General features: G+C 39.4%; 1 protein-coding gene across 1 annotated transcript; it reads left to right on the top strand.

The window, feature by feature from the left end:
* Positions 1–12543: 12543 nt before the first annotated feature.
* LOC120107731 (auxin-responsive protein SAUR50-like) lies at positions 12544–13206 on the top strand. Its single transcript, XM_039121156.1, has one exon. The coding sequence runs from the start codon at positions 12664–12666 to the stop codon at positions 12973–12975; it is 312 nt and encodes a 103-aa protein (XP_038977084.1). The 5' UTR covers positions 12544–12663; the 3' UTR covers positions 12976–13206.
* Positions 13207–22141: the final 8935 nt, after the last annotated feature.

Raw genomic sequence — 22141 nt, 5'->3', positions numbered from 1 at the left:
TGGGTGATAATGGGTCCAATGTTTTGATAATTATTGGATGCGCGACACGCCTGGTACTTATCAAGCATTGGAATTGTCATTCAATATATGATGAGTTAAGTGTACCTTCAATAGGCGGTCAGGTGAGCCGAGCCACACTCGGGCTTGGTCGTCTATTAGTTGATTAGACTTAACCCTATCATTTAATGGTTGGACCTGACTAGGGTATTCGGTGGAGGCGCCACACGCCTGCCGAAGAACCTAGGGCAAAATTATCACTAGAAGTTGCTTGGTGAAGCAACTGGTTTAGAACCTACCAATAGGTGCATATGGGTTAGCCGAGCCACACTCGGGCCTATATGCGATCTATTGGGTTCTAGTGCCTACTAACGAATTAGGAGTAATTTTTCGAATTGGAGGTAGAGGCTACCAATTTATATAAAATAGTGGGAGTACCTTTAGACTAAAGTCCAAGTCTAATGTGTTTAGTCAATTCATATACTAATAGCCAAATTTTTTTTTTTATGCAGAAATGGCCACTAATTTGTCACTTTGCTCATTGTTGGACAATGACAAGTTGACTGGTCTAAATTTTAATAATTGGCATAGAAAACTGAAAATAGTGCTAGAGTATGAAAGGATCCTTTATGTGATAACGGATCCAGCACCTGAGCAGCCCGCTGCTAATGCATCAAGATCGGCCAGAGACACTTATCAGAAGTGGCTTAGTGACCGGATCACTGTTCGATGCATCATGTTGGCAGCAATGAGTGATGAGTTTAGTAGGCGTTTTGAGAATACGCAGCCGGAAGATATTATTCAAGTGTTGAATGAATCATTCGGTGTTCCTGACGACGTTAAGAGGCACAAAACTAGTTGTGCCATCTTCAGCGCCCGAATGAAAGATGGAACCTCGGTAACTGATCATGTACTGTACATGATTAAGTTGATCGAGCGTCTAAGCTCTCTTGGTTTTCCCCTTTATGATCAATTGGGGAAGGATGCCATACTAAACTCATTGCCTGGATCATACCGTCCTTTTCTCACTCATTTTCGTATGACGAAACCTGTAGTGAATTATCACCAATTGTTGGGGTTACTACAGACGTTTGAGAATGATCACCAACTTCTTAAGAAGACGGTGAACTTTGTGGGAGGTTCATCCAAGGGTCGCCCCTTTAAGAAAGAAAAAAATAAAAAATAAAATCCAAAAGAAACAAGTGCACCATGCTCAGCCTAGTCAGAAAAAGAATAAAAAGGCTGATCAGAGCAAGGCGGAGTGCTTCTTCTGCAAGAAGCAAGGACATTGGAAGAGGAACTGTCCTCTTTACATTGCATCTCTCGATCCGAACCGGCTTAAGAAAAGTGGGCAATCAGTTGCCAATCAAGATACTTATATGATAACACCTTGCAATTTTTCTATTTGTGATAATTCGACCTGGGTATTGGATACCGGTAGTCCTTTTAATATTTGCAATTCGTTGCAGGGGCTACAAGTCAGTGAGAGATTTGAAAAAGGAGAAAGGTTCCTGAATGTTGGAGATGGAAGATCAGTTCCAGTTCTAGCTTTAGAAATTCTTAAACTTGAATTTAGCTCTCATGTAAATGTCCTTAGTGATTGTCACTATTGTCCAAGTTTTTTATTGAATGTCATTTCTGTAGGCCTTTTGGCCAAAAATGGTTATGAAATATCAATAAAAAAGGATTATTGCAATATCATTTGGAATGGTGCTGCTGTAATGAATGGAATTCTGAGTAATGGCATTTACATTTTGTCACAGCCTGTTCATGTAATGTACAAGTCCAATAAGCGCCCTAAAATAGATAATGTCACGGATGTCTACCTTTGGCATCATAGGCTAGGACATATTAACAAGAATAGGATGAACAGGTTAAGTAAAGAGGGAATCCTCGATGTTAATGATTATGAATCATTGACAACCTGTGAATCATGCCTTCTTGGTAAAATGACCAAATCACCTTTTACCGGAAAAGGTGAACGAGCCAGTGACTTATTGACCCTTGTACATTCTGATGTATGTGGGCCAATGAGCACAAATGCTAGAGGTGGGTATTCATATTTCATTACGTTTACAGACGACCTTTCTAGGTATGGTTATGTCTATTTAATGAGACATAAATCTGAATCATTTGAAATGTTCAAATTATATCGTAATGAAGTAGAAAAACAAACTGGAAAGAGTATTAAAACTCTTCGATCAGATCGAGGAGGTGAATACCTCACCAGTGAGTTTTTGACATATCTAGGAGAAAATGGAATTCTCTCTCAATGGACTCCTCCTGGTACACCACAGTATAACGGTGTATCAGAAAGAAGAAATCGAACTCTGTTAGACATGGTTCGATCCATGATGGGGTTTGCTGATCTGCCCATATCCTTTTGGGGATATGCTCTTGAGTCAGCCTGCTACATTCTAAATAAGGTTCCAAAGTCTGTAAATAAAACACCACATGAGATGTGGACTGGACGTAAGCCGATGCTCTCTCACCTTAGGGTTTGGGGGTGTCCAGTGTACGTCAAATGTTTGAAGACAGACAAACTTGAACCCAAGTCTGACAAATATTTCTTTGTTGGTTATCCTAAAGAAACTAAAGGATATTACTTCTACTTTGCTAAAGAACAAAAGTTATTCGTAAGCAATAGAGCTGTTTTCTTAGAGAAAGAATTCCTTAGTGAAGGAACTAAAAGCTCTAATGTTGAGCTTAGGAAAGTTCAACATGTAGAAGATCCGACACCATCTACTGAACTAGTTGAGTCGGATTTGATTAGATCAGATCCAGAACCCATCTTAGATGCACCATTAAGGCGATCAGGTAGAGTACCACGTCAGCCGGACAGATACTACGGTTTTTTGGTCCAGGACGGGGATCCTGTCGAACTTGATGAAAACGATGAGGATCCGATCACCTATATGGATGCTATGCAGAGGCATGACTCTGATGCATGGCTTGGAGCCATGCAATCCGAAATGGAATCCATGAAGGTCAATGATGTATGGACATTAGTTGACCCACCCGAAGGGATTAAACCCATAGGGTGTAAGTGGATTTTCAAAAGAAAACGGGGCGCAGACGGAAAAATAGAGACCTATAAAGCCCGTCTGGTTGCCAAGGGATATCGTCAACGTTATGGTATTGACTATGACGAGATATTTTCTCCTGTGGCAATGCTCAAATCCATTCGGATTATGCTTGCGATAGCAGCACACTTAGATTATGAGATCTGGCAGATGGATGTTAAAACCGCTTTTCTAAATGGAGATTTAGAAGAGGAGGTGTATATGATGCACCCTGAAGGTTTTATATCTGCAGATGAGTCTAAGGTGTGCAAGCTTCAAAAATCCATTTATGGATTAAAGCAAGCTTCACGGAGTTGGAACATACGATTTGATAAGGTGATCAAATCATATGGCTTCATTAAGAATGAAGAGGAACCTTGCATTTATAAATAGGCTAATGGTTCAGTTATTATATTTCTTATTTTGTATGTGGATGACATTCTTTTAATCGGGAATGACATTCCTGCATTACAAGGAATAAAGGTTTGGCTATCATCTCAATTTGCCATGAAGGATTTGGGAGAAGCATCTTACATCCTAGGGATGAAGATCTATAGAGATAGATCTAGAAGATTGCTTGGATTATCCCAATCCACATACATTGATACTATACTGAAAAGGTTCAGTATGATTAATTCCAAGAAAGGCTATCTTCCAATGGGCCATGGAATTAACCTCTCTAAAAGGGATTGTCCGACAACCTCTCAAGAAAGAGAAAGTATGGATAGAATTCCATATGCTTCGGCAGTGGAATCTATAACGTATGCCATGACATGTACTAGACCAGACGTGGCATACTCACTAGGAGTAGTGAGTACATACCAGTCTGATCCAGGTAGCAACCACTGGAAGGTTGTAAAAACCATCCTTAAGTATTTGAGAAATACTAAAGATCAGTGGCTTGTCTACGGTGATTCTGACTTAAAACTTGAGGGATATACCGATTCAGGTTTTCAGTCAGATCAAGATGATAGCAAGAGCGTGTCGGGATATATCTTCACTCTTAAGGGTGGGGCCATCTACTGGAAGAGTTCCAAGCAGCATACAGTGGCAGATTCTACAATTGAAGCAGAATACATTGCAGCATCTGATGCAGCCAAGGAAGCCGTATGGTTGCGCAAGTTCATCACCGAGCTGGGAGTGGCACCTTCCATTGATGGTCTAGTTCCTATATTTTGTGATAACACTGGAGCCATAGCTCAGGCAAAGGAACCTAAAGCACATCAGCGGACCAAGCATATTCTGCGACGCTATCACCTGGTTCGAGAGATTATAGAACGAGGTGATATTGATCTTCAAAAGATTGACACAAAAGAAAATCTGGCTGACCCATTTACCAAAGTCCTCGGCATCAAAGAGTTCAACGAACACAAGTCGAAGATGGGTATTAGATACTGTGCCGATTGGCTTTAGGCTAAGTGGGAGTTGTTGGGAATTGTATCCTAAATGTCAATCGTCAGCATATTGATGATTGAATTTTGTAAATAAATTGACAAATTAATAAAGTATTATTTGGCATTATTCATCATTTCATCTTCATATGAACTCTTATATGATGAAGTCCTTAGGACTTATGTTATGATAAAGGAGGATTTATCTTTGAGTCCTTAAACTTGTTCGCGACCAAATAATATGTTGTTACTAGGACGACAACATTATCGAGATTAGGTCGTTGTGTGACATATACGTTGGTTGTCCTCTTAACCAAAGAGTGTGGAGACACTGGTATGCCATACAGGTAAAGTGTAGGAGTACATTTCACTGAACGTGACCAATTCCGGAACGCTCTACTGTCGAGAGATGTTCCGAGTGGATATGGGTATAAGTTTGGCCCTCTGACCTGAGACCGCAACCTGTGACTAGCAAGCAACTCACTGTACTTTGGTACCGAACTACCTGAATTTCTAATTCAGTGACGGAAGGTCACTGGGTGCAGTCAAGTACTTGCGTAGTCAGTTGTGAGTCAAGATGGAATTGACCCCTCCTGAAAATAGGAATAATGTCTTGTGATTAATTTAGCAAAACCTTGGCCAGCGTAATCCCAGTGAGGAGTCACGGGATATCTAAAGTTAATCACATAATGGATGTACTAATTATAGGGTTGACAGTGAGCTCTAAGTCATCCTGGCATTAAGAGTCAAAGGGATTGAATTATACAGTAACCATAGTTCAGAATTCCAGAATATTTGCTTCGCATATATTCGGCCTATTCGGACGTCGGGTACCATTGCTAGATGGTCACATCGATTAGTGTAGGAAGTCGTTCCTATACTACCGGCTTAGGTTCGAACCTATGAGGTCACACGCATAGAAGATTCCTGATTGATCAAGAAGGCTGATGAATGATTAAGAAACATTCAGGGGTAATTTGGTCAATTTGATTGGCAAATTATCTTATAAAATAATTAAAGTAATTATCGGAGGATTAATTAGTAATTAGATTGCTAATGAACTCAATTGGATTGAGTAATTGACTAAGGATGAGCCAAATTGAATTAGATTCAATTCTGGGCTCAATCAGGGTTTTTGACCTGATTGGATTAGGTCTGAATCAAGAGGACTTAGGTTGACCAAATTAAATTAGATTAAATTTGTGCTTAATTAGGGATTGACCTAATTGGATTAGGTTCAACCCATGGTAATTAGATCATTCTAATTGTTAGGATTTAATTAAATTAAATGGGTTTGATCTGAAACTGTTCGGATCTTGAAATCCACTTGTCACATATCCATACATGGCGCCATAAATTAATTTTTAATATGATTAAAAATTAATTTAATTTATTTAATGGTGCCATAGGACACTTGGCAACATCAGGGACCTCTTTCATCATTAGATGGGTCGAAATGGACAGATAAATTCATGAAAAGAATTGGATAAGATCAAATTCTCTCTCTTCATGACATATGTCATCCTTATCTTTATCTCACTTCTAATTAAGGTTGAATTTCGAATTTAATCATCACAAAATCACCACGTGACCCTCTAATCTATTTGGGGGCATGGAAATTTCGAAATTGAAAGAGAAAAGTGGCAACATGATGAATGGTTTAGATTAGATCAAGCTTCATCATGTAATGGCACATGAACTTGAATTTTGAATTCAAAATTCAAAACCCCACAAAATCCTCCACAAATATAGGATGGTTGGCATGAAGTTAGGTAGGAGAGCAACATTAAAAGGACCTCCATCATCTGGTGGTCGAATTCAAGGAAAAAAGAGAGAAAAAAAAGAAGAAAAAAGGGAAAAGAAAAGAGAGGAACCCTAGTTCATGCATGGAAAAATTCTGCATTCAATCTAGCTGACTTCTTCCTCCTCTAAGTCCATCGCGCCATTAGTGTTAGGGGTCCCTGATAAGAGTCTTTAGATCAGATCTAAGTCCTCTTCAATCCCTTTAAACCTTTCCTCCAAGTTCTTCCAAGAAGGCAGATCAAAAGTTGATAGCGTTTGGAAGATCAAATTTCAGCCTCAAGAAATTCTGCGCAAGCTAGCACTTCCGCAGGATTGGATCTCTTCAGGAACTTCGCGTGGACTTCTCGTAGAGGCCATTCGTGTGCGTGGCTGCGAAGTCGAGGATCAGATCCACAAGTTTCATCCATCATAAAAGGTATTAATCCTACATTAATCTTTTTATTATGGTGTCAAGATCTAGGTCTGATTTTCCGAGGTTTTACCCTCTTTTGGGGCTCCTCACGGAGATATCTCCAGAATCCATTCAATGGATATTCGGAGATTAATCGGAATAGAGTTCTTAAGTTTCAGATCTGATAGTTAATCATGCATGAAAGTTTTAGCATAATTGTTTAAACGATTCCGGGATAATCCTATGTGTTCTTAAGGTGCTGATTTCTAGATTTGATCTTGTAAGCATGCATGAATTAAATTATTTGATTCGATTTTTTTGCTGCATTTTAAAACTTAAAAAGAACTACGTATGGCTTGATCCCCCTTATGAAGGGGTACGTAGGCAACCCGATCAGGTTCAGCCATAGTTTTTAAAAAAAAAAAAATCAGCATGCTTAACACCGAAGAACCTAGGATTCACTTTCATTAGGCGGTGTTTGTGCCGATTTCGGTCCTTAGATCTTGTGTTCTAGGACTTGGGCTAGCGGTAGATATATCAATCTCCACTAGATTGGGCTAGGAAAGGATCCTTTCGATCCTTTGCTAGATTTAGGCTTGTAGAGATCCTTAATTGCTCTACTAGATTGTTTTGCTTTTGGTTATTCTTATTATTGTTTGTTCTTCAATTTGAGGGGAATAAAATTTAGTTTGCTTCATTGTTAATCTTTGTATTGAGTTATTCCACCGACGTTACCTATAATTGGTCCACCGTCAGCGATTTTCAAAGGCGCACGCAAGGAGCGCGAGGCAAAGAGGCTTGGTGAGGGGCTTGGGACCGTGAGCCCCCATCAGGCATCCGACGACGCTTATGAGCGTCATTTTAGATCTAGGTCTCCGACAATGCTTATAAGCATAGTCTTAGGCCAGGCGGACACATTGGGGATGGCCTCTGACAATGCTTATAAACATCGTCTTAAGCCAGCGGACACGATACTTATAGCATCGTCTTAGGCTAGGCGGACATGTAGGGGATGGCCTCCGACGATGCTTATACGCGTCGTCTTAGGCCAGGCAGACACGACGCTTGTAAGCATTGTCTTAGGCTAGGCGAACACGTGGGGATGGTCTCCGACGACGCTTATAAGTGTCGTCTTAAGTCATGTTGACTCCAACAACGCTCTTTAGCATCGTCTACTTTCTGTACTTGCCGACACTTTTATCTATTGTGAGCCGTCAAAAATTGGAAGAGGCTACTTTTCTTGTAGCGCCGCGTGGGGGATAAAAACTGGGTACATGTAGGCCAAAAACGAAGTCCTCGACCGATGCATTTCCTCCCATCATTAAAGCTCATATCCTTTACCGGTGCTAGAGATTGTTCTGGTTAGGTTGGGATTTTTGGCGAGAAATTTTTCTGGTTAGCTTTATAGACTATAATTAAGAGAACTTGGGCCTGCGACACCTTTTGAGTTGGGCTTGTCACTCTTAATTGAACATGGTTTGGAGTTTCTCCAAGCTAAAGTACGAGGAAAGTTTGCCAGAAATCAAATTCTAGTAGTTGTTAGTTTTATTAATAATTTTCTAAATGGTATTTATGTTTTACTTTATAAAGTCATTTAATTTGCAAGAGGTTTGGACGAGCTCAAAAATTTATGGCAAGAGGTCTACTCTGATATCTTATGGGAAGGTAATGAAAAGACAATTTGCTGGCATTTATTGCAAAAAATTTATGGCTTTGGTTGGATAGTTTATTTACTGTTATTAAAAGAAAAGAAAAGCCGCTTAAACTGCATTGCATTTGGTGTCACAGTCATTTTAAAAAAAAATAAAAATAAAAATTCTATTTTTTAAAATTTTTAATAATTAAAAATATATTTGATTTTTCTTTTTTAACAACGAAGGCTGGCGATAAAGGAGAGAAAGAGAGGATAGAGTTTGCGACGTGGTCAAATGGAGGGTGGCAGGGGGGAAAGAATTTAGAAATAATAAAAATTATTTAACAAAAAAAAGAAAAACCGAAACAAGAGGAGGGCAACGAGACAAGTTTTCTCACCGTCCATATTTCAGTTTAAAAAAAGACGCAGTACCAAACAGATCCTTCGTATCCATTACAGACTATGAATGTTATTACTCCGTACAGAATCATTAAGCATGATTGAATCCTATGTCACATCTTTGTTTTTACTAATACACCTTAAGACACCATTTAGAAAGTAGAGTGTTCACAGAAGTAGGGCAGTTGAGGAGGTATCGTCCTAACAATGGGGAATGTTGCGGAGAATAAAGCAAGCTAAGCCTATTCTTTGAGCATCCAAAAAGAGAGAGATCTTTCAAGCCACCCAAGCTAGTTAGCTGTACTCAAAGTACGATCGCACTTGGAACTAAAATAGTGTGAAATCACTGTTCTTGCTGTAGTGATAAATGACACCCTGAAAGCATTCAATAGATAGAATTACCAGACAGAAGAGCATTTAAAGCAGTGGTAGGTGGACCCTGTGCCGACGGTCAAGTTGCGAAGAGAACCTGCAGGTCTGTACGTTTAAAGTGTCATATATAAGCGACCACATGGTCTCTGCAGCCTCCATTGTTAATGTAGGGACGAGAGAGAGAGAGAGAGAGAGAGAGAGATTGCAGGCTGGTATCACGAGTACGGCAATCAAAAACAACCAAACCGCACCAGGGTGGTACTGTCCAGTACGTAGATCTCCCTCTCTCTCTCTCTCTCTCTCTCTCTCTCTCTCTCTCTCTCTCTCATATATCATGTGAGAGAAGCATGGGAGGAGCAACAGAAAACTGCCTCTCGGTAAATGATGAAAACTTGGAGGATTGGCAAAGTAAGAGCTTGCTCGAGTTCTGGGAAAGTAGCATGGGAAAATAAACTTTGTAGTGACACTGCAGCGAGGGTTGTTTATTCCTATGCTTTCAGCTTCATTTCTGGGAGGACACACCATTTTGGATGGCTTGCATTGCGCAGTGACACATAAACTGCATATAAAGAAGGTAGCACAGTATCTTTCAGATTGTACTTTATAAATAAAGTTACTTTTATAGAGAAAGATATCAACTGATCAGGCTTCGACTGAGGGTTAATTCCAGCAATTCATGCGCCAAAAAAAAATACGAGAGAGAGACAGGCTTGGAGTTGGAGACCGTGTTCAACACCCCATCAGAGAAGACAAGGTAAAAGTGATCAGTGGGGAGAATCGGTTACTTAAGTTGCATTTTGTATTGCAGAAAATATTTTAATACTAAATAGGATGAGGTGCTGCTCGGTATCAGAGAAATTAACGTCAGAACCCAAGAATATAAATTTAAAATTAATGCTCCATTTCCTTACGTTAACATCAGGATCCAAGTTGCTCTTTTATTAAAGATCATCAAAGGTCCAAATGTTGTCGACAAGTAACTCCTAAGACAATTTAAAATATGGAACGAATCCTCGGAACAAATACTCACAAAAAAAACTCAGATAACGAAGGATTAAAATAAAAAACAAAAACAAAGAAGGAGAGAGATAAATAGACTATAGTAGGTTTGTAAATTACTATTGCTGCTAAAATCCAATATGATGATTTAGAGATGATAAGAGTGTTGATCAATCTGATACAATAGAAGATGAAGCATAGATCTATACACAAGAGGAAGAGCAAAGAAGAATATCGTTGAGTCACTCTGGTGAAAACTGTCCTTAGCTTGTTCTTGTTCTTTCTAGTATGCAATTCCATTGTACCCAAGGCCCTGTTGATAATTTTGGAGTAGATGCTCAGGAACTTAATTTGGAGCAGGCGGGAGGGCAGAGAAGGAGTGCACTTAGTGGCCTAGGAAGCTGATTGTCAACCCCTAGACAGTAGTGGCTTAGGTATTCATCCTTGCTAATGAGGGGCTTCTAGCTGCTAGATATGTGGTCAGGTACCTACTTGAGCTGGGGAGCCTTTGGTGCACTATGATGAGGGCTAAGTATAGCATGCAGTCCACGGTGAGAGATTTTCAGGCTGGGCAGCACGGCTCTTTCATCTAGTGGGAGATGTGTGTTCGCACCCCATTGGTGTTATCTAACATTAGATCGTCAGTTGGAGATGGTTAGTCGATAGATATGATGGAGGATAGATGGATGACTAAGTTGCTTCTATGTCTATGGCCTACTATGGTTGACCAGAAGAACGCAGTTGGCCTTAAGGTCAGTGACCTACTCATTTCGGAGGAGAGTAGATGAAATGAAACAGTTATTCAATGTATCTTCAGAGCTCAGTTGGTAGAGAGAGTTATGGCTCTATCAATTCTCACTTAGAGGGTTGCTGATAGAACGGTCTAAATATCGACCAACAGGTCGGAAGTGAGAGCCAGAGACCTCTATGATTTGTTCAAAGCTGAGGCTGCTCGGAGGATGGATCAAGGTTAGATCTGGAAGCTCCACATTCATCCCTGCATTATCTTATTCATTTGGAACGCAGCATGGGATTGTCTCCCAAATAAGGGTGTGTTGGCTAGATGGGGGCTGAAGGCTCAATCTTGCCTGTGACGGATGTTCAGATGATGAGGAATTTGTTGCCCACATTCTGTTTGGGTGGACAATAGGGGCCCAAGTGTGGAGTTTGGCTGGGGGTGCTTTGAGCTTCATGTAGTCTATGACCTCGATTGAAGTCTTCATTGGCTACCTCAAGGGATCCGTGAGGAACCCTGTTACTGCAACTTGGGGTATCGAATCTGGTATGTGGCCTACCATATTTGGTTGGATAGGAATGCCTAAGTCTTCGAAAAAAGAAGGCAGCATTTGAAGATGGTGGTTGACAAGGTGTTATTCTATGTGGCCGAGATCCTCTCGTCTCATTCCTTTGATGCACCTAGGATTGCAAGGGACATCTAAGACTCCCATTCAGCTTTTACAGCGATTCAGATAGTCTATATCTCCTGGAAGCCTTTACCCCCGAGCTTTCTCAAAGTGAACTTCGATGGTAGTATGACCAATGGCATCAATAGGTACGGTGTTGGATTTATGATTAGAGACCACGACTCTAGACTTGTTGCGGTTGGAGGACGATACATGATGCTTCCATCTCTGAAGCAAAGTTAAGAATAGCTTCGGAAGGTATTGTCTATGCAAGGCTCATCTTGAGACCGAATTGCATTTAAAGGGGATTCGATTATGGCGATCAAGTGGATCTAGGGCCAACATAGAGATTATGATGGACATTGCCTCCTGCAAGACATCCATAGGTTGATGATGAATTTTCCGACCACTTATGTTTATCGAGAGGCGAATAGAGATACTGATTGGATTGTTTTCGCTAGAAAAGCTATGAGACTATTTTTTTTTCATCATTTTTTTAATTTTTAATTTTTTTAGTTGTATTTATAGTAGAACAATACGGTCTATGTGGTCTATTAAAAAAAATAAAATGTTGGGGTTGATCTGACCGGAAGGCGGTGTCAGATATTGTTAATAAAAAGTGACAGGGAGGTCGGATTTTTGGCCACATCAACTACTTTTCCTACTAATTTCTCTGGTAGAAAGTGGGAAGTTGAAAAAACTGTACCAAAATCCTTTAAACCCAAGCAAACATATACCCACTTTGGATATGGGAATCAAATATCAGAAACTTTAGCCCCTCACAAACAATTCAACCAAAATGCAAGCACGGACTTCTGGACAAGATAGTATACGGAGGGAGATCTTGGTGAATGGGATAGGAGGGGCCAGGTTTGTCCTTTGGAAGGGCTGGCAGAGGGAGGTTAAAGGGTCAGCTGGGCATGTCGTTTCCTCCAGGACGCACACATTCCAACACACCCGTGGTCTGTCCTCCCCTTCGCACCCCACCACATGCCCCTGCTCCTCTCTCTCTCCACACCCCACCCCCATCTCACTCCCCCGCAAATACCTCCTCGCCACCCTCTTATTAGCTCTCCCACCACCACCACCACCACCACGGCAGCACACCACACTTCAAATTCTCTCCTTTCCCTCTCCAACCACTCCCAACTTTCTCTTTCTCTCTCAAGTTCTAAGCACTTGGTAGTTCTCGAAGAAGAGAAAAAGGAAAGAAATGGCCATTAGGAAGTTTAACAAGCTCCCTCAAACGGCTGTTTTGAAGCAAATACTGAAGAGGTGCTCGAGCTTGGGGAGGAGTGGAGGAGAGCAAGAAGGACTGCCAGTGGACGTCCCAAAGGGGCACTTTGCGGTGTACGTGGGGGAGAACCGGAGCCGGTTCATTGTTCCCATCTCCTATCTGAGGCACCCTGAGTTCCAGAGCCTCCTCCGGCGAGCCGAGGAGGAGTTCGGCTTCGACCATGACATGGGCCTCACCATCCCCTGCGAGGAGGTCGTCTTCCGTTCCCTCACCTCCATGCTACGGTGAACAGGAGAAGCGTGCTCGCTCTGTGTTCTTCTCTGCCGGCTTCTATCTAACTTCTTGTGTTCTTTTTGCCGGCTTTTTTTTTTCTTTTTTTTTTTTTTTGGTGATTCGGACTCAAAACCTATGGGATTATCTGTGGGTTGGATTTATACATCTCTGAGCGGCGTGCGGTTTGCGCCACCCTGTGAGAGCTGATTCCCCTGTTTATATCCATCTCTCTTCTCTTTGTCCATTTTCTATTTTCTCTCTCTTTTTCTTTTAACTTTTCTGTTTGAGCCCATGGCATGGCAACGAGAACACTGCAGGGAAATTGAGATTGCTGAATGAAGGTAGAGGTCAGATTAAGAAGAAAGGATGGAGAGAGGAGCCAAGGTAGCACGTAACTTTGGTTGGTAATAGAAACCGGGGTGGGAGGGGAATGGTGAAATTTTGACTCTTAATCCACCTTTTATTCTTGGACAAAATGTTAAATATAAGAAGCAGTGCAAAGGAAACTTAATTTACTTCCAACCACTCATACGGGCGGGCCAACACCGGCTGCTCTTTTATGAGCACTTTCTAAGTGGCGGACTACTTTAACTGTTTCAATTAAAAAGGATGTCAAGAATCAGAGACGTTATTTTCTGCTCCGATACATGTTGTACCAGAAAAAATCCTGTTTTTTTTTTTTTTTTGAACGTCTCACAAAGTCAACAAATAAAATACAATGCAGAGGAAGAGGAACAGATATATATCCCATCCGTAAGTACTTCGCCGCTTACGTATGGGATATATATGCACCTTTATTCGCTTCACAATAAATAGGAGTGGTATAGAGAGAGCTAAAGCTACTGGCTATAGCTTTTCCTTAAGTTGGACAGCAAAAGAAAAGCTACATTAGCATGGGGGGAGCCTTCTAATACTCCCACACCTTCCAATTTATCTCCTATTACAACAGAACAACCATGTCAAAGTCAATTGTAGGAACCCACCCTTTTTTAACTTTTGGCTTTTTTTTTTCTTAGAGTTAATTAAGGCCAGATCTCAGGCCTAAACTATATTTGGTTTTAATCAAGCTTCAGCTCGGGCTTATTTAAAATTTAATATTTATTATGTCCAAAGTTGACACATAATCGGCTCTAATTTTTCTGTATTAAAGAATATCTCCTAATTACAATAGAACAGCTGCAACAAATATAATATTTGGCCACCATTGTTTTTGTACTCACAATGTGATCGTTTGAAGGTCTCACCTGTTGGGATAGGGCCGGATTGTATCTTTGGCGCAAAAAAAAAAAGATTCATCTTCCTTCATGGGAATCTACCATTGCTGATCGCTTCGGGATTTATGCACGTAGATAAATAGAGATGTTTGAAGTATTTGGAGATCTATGCATGGTGTGATCCATTGATTCACACTGCAAAAGAAGATCAACTATTTTTTGGCACGAAAGATACAACCCAGACTTATGAGTTGCCGACATAGGTGCCAAATATGGCTAGCTTATTAAGATGTTAGGATATAACCTTGCATATGTGCAAGTATAGCAGCACATTTAATATGCAAAGTAATCAGATAGGTAAGCTAGCTAGAATGAGCACTATTTTTTAATGTACATCAGAAACTATAGAGCAGCTTTACAAGTGAAAAGAAATTTGTTAAAAATGATTATCCGCCCATAGGCTTGAATGATCGTATGTTTTGATTTATATATATACAACATATTCTATAGCCAATAGACTTTCACATCAGCTCTAATAAATTACGAACAAACTTTCTAACAAATTTAAGTTATAGATGGATGTGTAACCCTGTCCACATTTTTTTGTGTTGGATTATTATCATCCCCCTCAAGATAAGCTACTTATCAAGGAGACTCAGCTTGCCTTTCAATATGCGGATCCACCTAAGATGTAGCCCTTTAGTGAAGATATCTGCCATTCGATCAATAGAAGGAACAAAACGAAAATCGAGCAACTTCCACGCGACTTTCTTACAAACATAATGATCGCCAATTTCCACATGTTTGGTGCAAGCATGGAAGATAGGATTGTATGTAAGGGCTAGTAGGCCAAGCAACGATACTTAGCTTCTATTGATGATCTAGAAACCGTAGGTTGCTTCTTTGCATACCACAAAATTGGATTAGATCCCCAATAGATCTAGGAACCAATAGATTTGGACAGCTAACCCAATCGGCATCACAATATGCAACAAGATCTATTAGACCATGCTTGAGATAAAGTCCACAAGTAATGGACCCTTTTAAGAAGTGTTGGATACACTTTGCTGCTGTAAAATGCTCCTTAGTTGGGTTCTTCAAGAATGGGCATACTTGATTAATAGAAACAAAGATGCAGGTTGTGGGAGAGTGACATATTGCAAAGCTCCAACCATGCTTCCATAATGAGTGGGATCATTGAAAGGAGGATTGTATGAGAGGTCCAACTTTTGAGTAGATGATGGTGAGGCCACTAGTTTGCACCGAAGCATATTAGCATGTTGAAGAGGGTCCATAATGTACTTGCTTTAATTGAGAAATAAACTTGAAGATGTCCGATGAACCTCAACACCAAGAAAGCAAAAAAGATGTCCCATATCCCTCATTTTAAAGGAATTGCTAATTGGAGTAGCCATAAGATGTTGAAGAGAAGATTGATTGTTTCTAGCAAGGATGATATCATCAAAGTATAGAATAGGATAGATAATGACACCATCATAATTATAAATAAATAAAGAAAGATCGAAAAAGGATATGGTCAAGCCCAAGTCTTGCAAGTTGGAGCTAAACTTTTCACTCCATGCCCTAGGTGCCTGTCGAAGTTCATAGATGAATTACCTCATCAGACAAACATGATTAGGGTACTGGTCCACATAACCAATTGATTGAGCTATGTATACTTCCTCTTGAAGATTACCATAAAGAAAAGCACATTCTATATCTAGTTGACATAAAGTCCAATTATGGGACAACTTAAGGCTATTATAAAAAAGAACAACCCGAATGGTAGAATGCTTGACCATAGGGCTAAAAGTTTCAATAAAATCTACACCAGCTTGCTGATGAAAACCTTCAACCACCAAGCAATCTTATTTATTAATGGGTCCATTTGGGATGTGTTTAATTTTGAAAACCTTGCACTTGACAACATTCAAATTGGGCTTGTAAGAATCTAAGGTTCAAGTACCCTGTTGTTGAAGAGCATTGAACTCTTTGTCCATAGTTTCTCTCCACTCCACACTCTTGACAGCTTGAGCATAGCATGTGAGTTCAACAACATGATTAACAGTTAATGCAACAGGCAAGGGATGTTTAGTAGCTGAGAAAACTTTCTTGTTGATAATTCCATTTTGAGACCATGTAACCATGGGGTGGGTTCTCATGATCCATGTGGTGGGACCAGGCTAGTGGGTTGTGGTTCCATAGCAGGGATGGGCATGGGATGATTTTCTATTAGGGTACCTGATATAGGTAGAGTAGAGCCATGAGTTGTCTGAGAAGGTATGGGAAGAGGAGTCAATGGGCCTTATGAGTGATCCTGTGAGTTGTTAGTCATGGGTGAAGGATTCAAGTTGACATTGAGAGTAGACTCTTGTATAGGTGCCGCATGTATGGGGTGAAGATTGATGAGACCAACTAGTATATATTAGTGGGGTTAGTTTGTGAACTAGCATGTAATTAAGCCATGAGGGAACATTTAACTTGAATATGAGAAAAGCGAGAAGAATATGGGAACACTCGCTCATTGAATACAATATGACGTGAGATATACATTGTGCCAGTAGCCATGTCAAGACATTGGCATCCTTTATGTTGAGAGCTATACCTAAGGAAAATACACTTTGCAAATTGAAACTCTAGTTTATTTTGAGTATAAGGCTTCAGCCACGGGTAATACAAACAACCAAAAGCCTTTATATGATCATAGTTAGGAGGAGATTTGAACAATGATTCATAAGGGAATATTTTAGGTAGGGATGCATGTGGCATATGATTGATTAAATATGCAACAGTATTAAATACTTCAAACCAAAATTTGGGTGGAAGTGATGAGTGCGCAAAAAGAGAGAGCCTCATTTCAATGATATGGCAATGCTTGCGCTCAACTACACCATTTTACTCGGGTGTACAAGAACAAGATAATTGAAGGATGATACCATTACTATGGATAAAATGAGTGAAATGATTACTAGTGAGTTCCCCCACCATCAGAATTGAAAATCTTGATTTTGGAATTAAAGAGAATTTCAGCTCACACTTTAAACTCAATGAAAATATTACAAAACTCAGCTTTAAAATATATGAAAAATATCCATGAATTATAAGAGAAAATATCAACAAATAAAATATAATATTTAAAATTTGAACAAGATAAAATGGGAGCAAGACTCCACACATCACAATGAATCGATTCCAAAGGTTCATGAGAAATAAAAGTAGAACTAGAAATTGGCAATTTGCAACTCTTGCCTAATTGACATGATGAGCAATATGCTTCTCTTCTTTATTAGCAAGCAAAAAATAGGAGCAAATGGCTGATTAAATATCTTTGGAAGGGTGTCCAAGGTGGTGATGCCATAAATCATGGAAAACATAGAGGCTAAGATGGACGATGGGTTGCAGAGATGAACGAAATGGGTAGAGTCCATTCTCAATTGTTCCTTAGTAGAAAGTCTTTCCGGGATTTGGTCCTTCACAAGAAAAGCACAATCGTCAAAAACAATGAAACAATTGTTATCTTTCAAAAATTGTTTTGACTGAAAGTAAGTTGCAAGATGCATTGGAACAATACAAAATATGATTTAGCCAAAATGTAGCATTTGGAAATAAAGAAGAAGAAGATCCAATGTTGGAGATAAACAAACCTTGCCCACTGCAAATCTGAACTGTGTCCGAAAGATTACCAAGGTCGGATATAATATAGTGTATCGCTCCAATGTTAGAATACTAAGTGGTGTCATCGGTCATATGGTGAGAAGCTGCCATACACTATATTATAGCAAAACGGCCCACTTTATTGCAGGATATGACAAGTCGGTCTAGAAGACGACCGAACAGATTTCCATTGTTACATGGATGCTTTGGGCATGTTTGCTACTGTAACTGATTATTAATTTACACTCCATGGGCATTGTAGCATTGATTTGTTTGATCTAAGTCTGATTATTAGATTACACTCCATGGGCATTGTAGCATCGATTTGGTCATGATCTAGGTCTGTTCTATTATTCTATATTATGTTCTGTCTTAACCCATGAAATTGATTGGGCCTCATACTAGAACCATGAGATATGTTGCAGTTTTAGCATTTGGCAGCAAAGGCAGTACTTTGGTCTATACCATGAGTCTCTTCTTCAAGACTCACCTCATCACAAATCAGTAGATTGGATGCTTCCTCAAAGGATATATATGACAGTTCGAGCTCGATCTCAAATGATAGAAGCAATAGGATGATATATTGGGGGCAAACCATCGAAAATGCAAAGAGAAGTTCATCATTTGAGACAACAAAACCAACGGCAGCAAGTTGGTTTGTAAGTACCTTAAAATTTTGCAAGTAATCTTGCAGTGAGAGTGAACCTTTCTTGATGCACTGGAGCTGTTTCTGAAGTGTTGTGACTTGAGAGAGAGTAGCCAATCCATAATGACATTCCAAGACTTCCCAAACTTGCTTGGCAGATTTGATAAAAGCTGAGATCAACAAAGTGGCATTAAATCAAGATAAAAGCATTTGATCTTTTGCGTACTAGTCATTTTATTAAGGTATTGTCTTTCGATGGAGCCAGTGTTGAGCCATCAACATAGCCCATTAGATGATCCCCACGAAGTATTGGTTCAAATAAAGACTGCCTCATCAAGTAATTAGTGCCATCAAGCTTCATAGGTACAATGCTGGAAATATTTGCTATGACAAGGGAAGGTGATGGAACAAAAGATAAAACTAAGTTGGTGGATGAAGAAAAGGAAGAAGAGGATGTGGAAAAGGAGGAAGAAGATGAGAATGCCATGAGTAGGATCTGGGCTATTAGGCTAATGGCTCTGATATCATAAGAGTGGAAAGAGAATTGATGAAAATAGTAGCCTAGATGATCCTATGTTCTTACTTATATAGATATAACATATTGTACAGTCGATAGACCCACACCAGCTCTAACGAATTGCTAACAAACTTCCTAACAAATTCAAGTAACAGATGGGTGTGTAACCCAGTCAACATGTTTCCATGTTAGACTATTATCAAATTTAACATGACTCCATGCTTCCTATTTCTTATGCCATGCCAGTGGCATATGTAGTAAAGAAACTCCTTTTGTCAATTCATTATTTTTGTGTATTGAAATTTTATATTTATTATTTTTAATTTTTGATTTTATGGTGATTGATTTTAATTCTTTTATATTTTATATCAATTTTCTTTTTTGGATGCCTCAAAGAAACATATTTCTTGATGAATGATAGTTTTTTTTCTGAAGAGATGCATCCTTTCTTCTTGGCGCAACTCTTTGCAAAAGAGTGCGTTCCTTTAATAAAAAGATGCATAAATCAACATTCCTAAAGCATCATGCCTCTCTTCTTGCATCCTTTCTGAAACCTATAAATAGAGATCATAGGGCAGCATCAAACTGATCAATTAGAGACTTAGAGGATTGTGAGATTTTCCTACTATCTTGATCCTCCTTATCAGTATTATATCTTATATTACTATTTTAAAATTTAGGCTTAGACTAGTTCGGGTTCCCCCTTAAATTGTTTTCTTGGAGTACACCTTAAGGCAACAATGAAATGTTTGTTATATCTTAGGAGTAGACTATCAACTATTTGCATTAAGGTAGCAAAATTCTACTCTAAAGGGAATGCCACCCATAATGTGCTTCGAATAGGATTATCTTCTTCTAATTGCACTACAGTGTATATATTAGTAGGCTGAGAAAACTCAATATGTATCAATTGGGCATGTCCCATCTATTAGAGAAGCAATGATTTGAGCTATGTGTTACCTTAATTACAAGTGTACATCAATAACTATGAGGTATGTATCCATAATATGGTGGGTATCTATCAACAAATTGTTGGGCCGCCATTAGGTCGATAGCCAAGCAGGATACCTACATTAGGTCTCCTTCCTCTGGCAAAGCCCAAGCATTAGTCTCTCCCTCTGATCCACTGCCCTACATGTCCATATAAAGGAGAAGAGGAAGATCCTTTCATATCTCCTTTGATGGGTGAGATTGAAGTAGATATGATTGTATTGGATCTTTCAAGCCAAATCTTGCCGCAATCACGGATCACCGCTTCTAGGGGAAGAGGTGGTGGATTAGAAGAAAAGGGCATTAGAGTTCATGGAGATTTGAAGAGGCATGATAGCGATGGTGGTATTGAAAGATAAGGAGGAGGTGGAGTATTTAGGTGGTAGGTAGTTAAGTAGAGGAAGATGAAGTAGGGAAGGGAGACTGGGAGAGGAAGATGAAGTAGGGGAGGCTGGTGATCACTGGTGCCTCTCTTTCCTGTTCGTCTCTTCTTTCTTTGTTTTCCTAATCGTTGGTCTCGGTTAATGAGAATCTGTTACATAATCTCTAGTTTATCTTGTGTATGCTTTGGGATTCTTGAGATCAGGTACGTAGCATAATATAAATCAAGGCGCTTATGAATAATATAAAATAGGTTACGAGCACTAGAAAAATCTTATGCAATTATATGCTAATAAAAGCTTAGTGCACTAGAAAAATCTCATGCAATATGCTATTGAAAGCTTAGTTCCCCAGAAAAATCTCATTTAATGTGCTAATAATGTTAGTAGTCAATATGATAATAGACAGGTCATAAAAGGACATACTTAATCAAACTTGATTGGTCTAATATCTTGAACAATGAGTTAATTCAACTCAGTCCACACCCACGCCATATTTAGAGCTCAACTCAATATGAAGATCAACTGGAGCTCAAGTCCTAGGCCCTACTTGATCTGTGAAAAGAAGGATTTATTTTCAGATATATATCATGATTGATCTAATATTAGATATAATATTATATATGTCATAGAAATATATTTTATAATTTTTGAACGAAATATGTTATATGTGATAACATGTCTGAAGTTCTAGTAAACCTAGAGAATGAACGATCCCTATAATTCCCTTTCAAGTTCAATGAAGAAGCCTAGGACCCATAATGGTGCATATATGGTTATACGGATTTTCCACAACCTATTTCAAAAATTAACAAAACTAGTATGTCTGCAACAAGTCCTTGGGCGATGGATCTACAAGACTACTGCTTGGGTGATGGATGACACAGATCTCTCTAGTCTTCTGCATGCAGCTGATCGGGAGGACTTCTCTAGCTTCACTACTTTCTGCTAAGAGCCCAACGTGAAAGCCGTAGCACCCCAAAGCCATAAACCAACCAGGAATCATTGGAAGTTTCAACAAAGGATTTATAAGACTTAACATGGACAAACTTTGAGAGAGTAGTAATTTCCTATGTTGAAGGAGCCATGATTTAAAACTTTTTAGTGCGAAGGACTCAATGGGGCTCACGGAAGAGATCGAGCTAGGGGTTTAATTTGTCAAAAAGGAAGTCCTTTAGCCTCTTTTCTTCCTTCTGTTCTTTAGGTTATCGTGGTTTTTTTTTATGCATTAGCATGGCCTTACTCTTGCATAACTATGGCTAGTCCTATCCTTCCTCTCGGATTTTTAGGGGAAGGTGAGATGTTTTAATACCTCCCTTCCCCACGAACTTCCTTCTTTAGTATCTTCGCAAGTATTTCTTTTTTAGTTTTTAGTTTAGATTTAGCTTCTTGCACCTAATGTTTAATTTTATTTTCGCTTCTGCTCCCAGGCACTTTTAAATCCCTAGGCTAGGTATATCCTTACCCAGTGATTTGGGAGGATCATTGGATCTGTTGTTGATAAATTTGGCCTCTTAAGATCGGTTTGGGCAGGTCTGGGGCAAAATCCACCACGTCTCGACATAATGGTAAACCAAAATTTTGAGATACAGTCTGAGTCTGAGTCTAGCTTCTGCCCAAATGTTAAAACTTTATAATATTTTTATTTGAAAAGTTTTGCCCCAACTAGGAGAGGAATCTAACTTGGATTCTCCAAAAAAAAACTTCATCAGCATAAATCGAAGCTTCATACCACAATTTTGTACATGTTAATGTTAGGAGAAAGAAAAAGTTTTATCCT

The sequence above is a fragment of the Phoenix dactylifera genome, unplaced genomic scaffold (assembly GCF_009389715.1).
Source record: "Phoenix dactylifera cultivar Barhee BC4 unplaced genomic scaffold, palm_55x_up_171113_PBpolish2nd_filt_p 000992F, whole genome shotgun sequence".
Lineage (NCBI taxonomy): Eukaryota > Viridiplantae > Streptophyta > Magnoliopsida > Arecales > Arecaceae > Phoenix > Phoenix dactylifera.
This window is presented reverse-complemented; position numbering and strand designations above follow the sequence as displayed.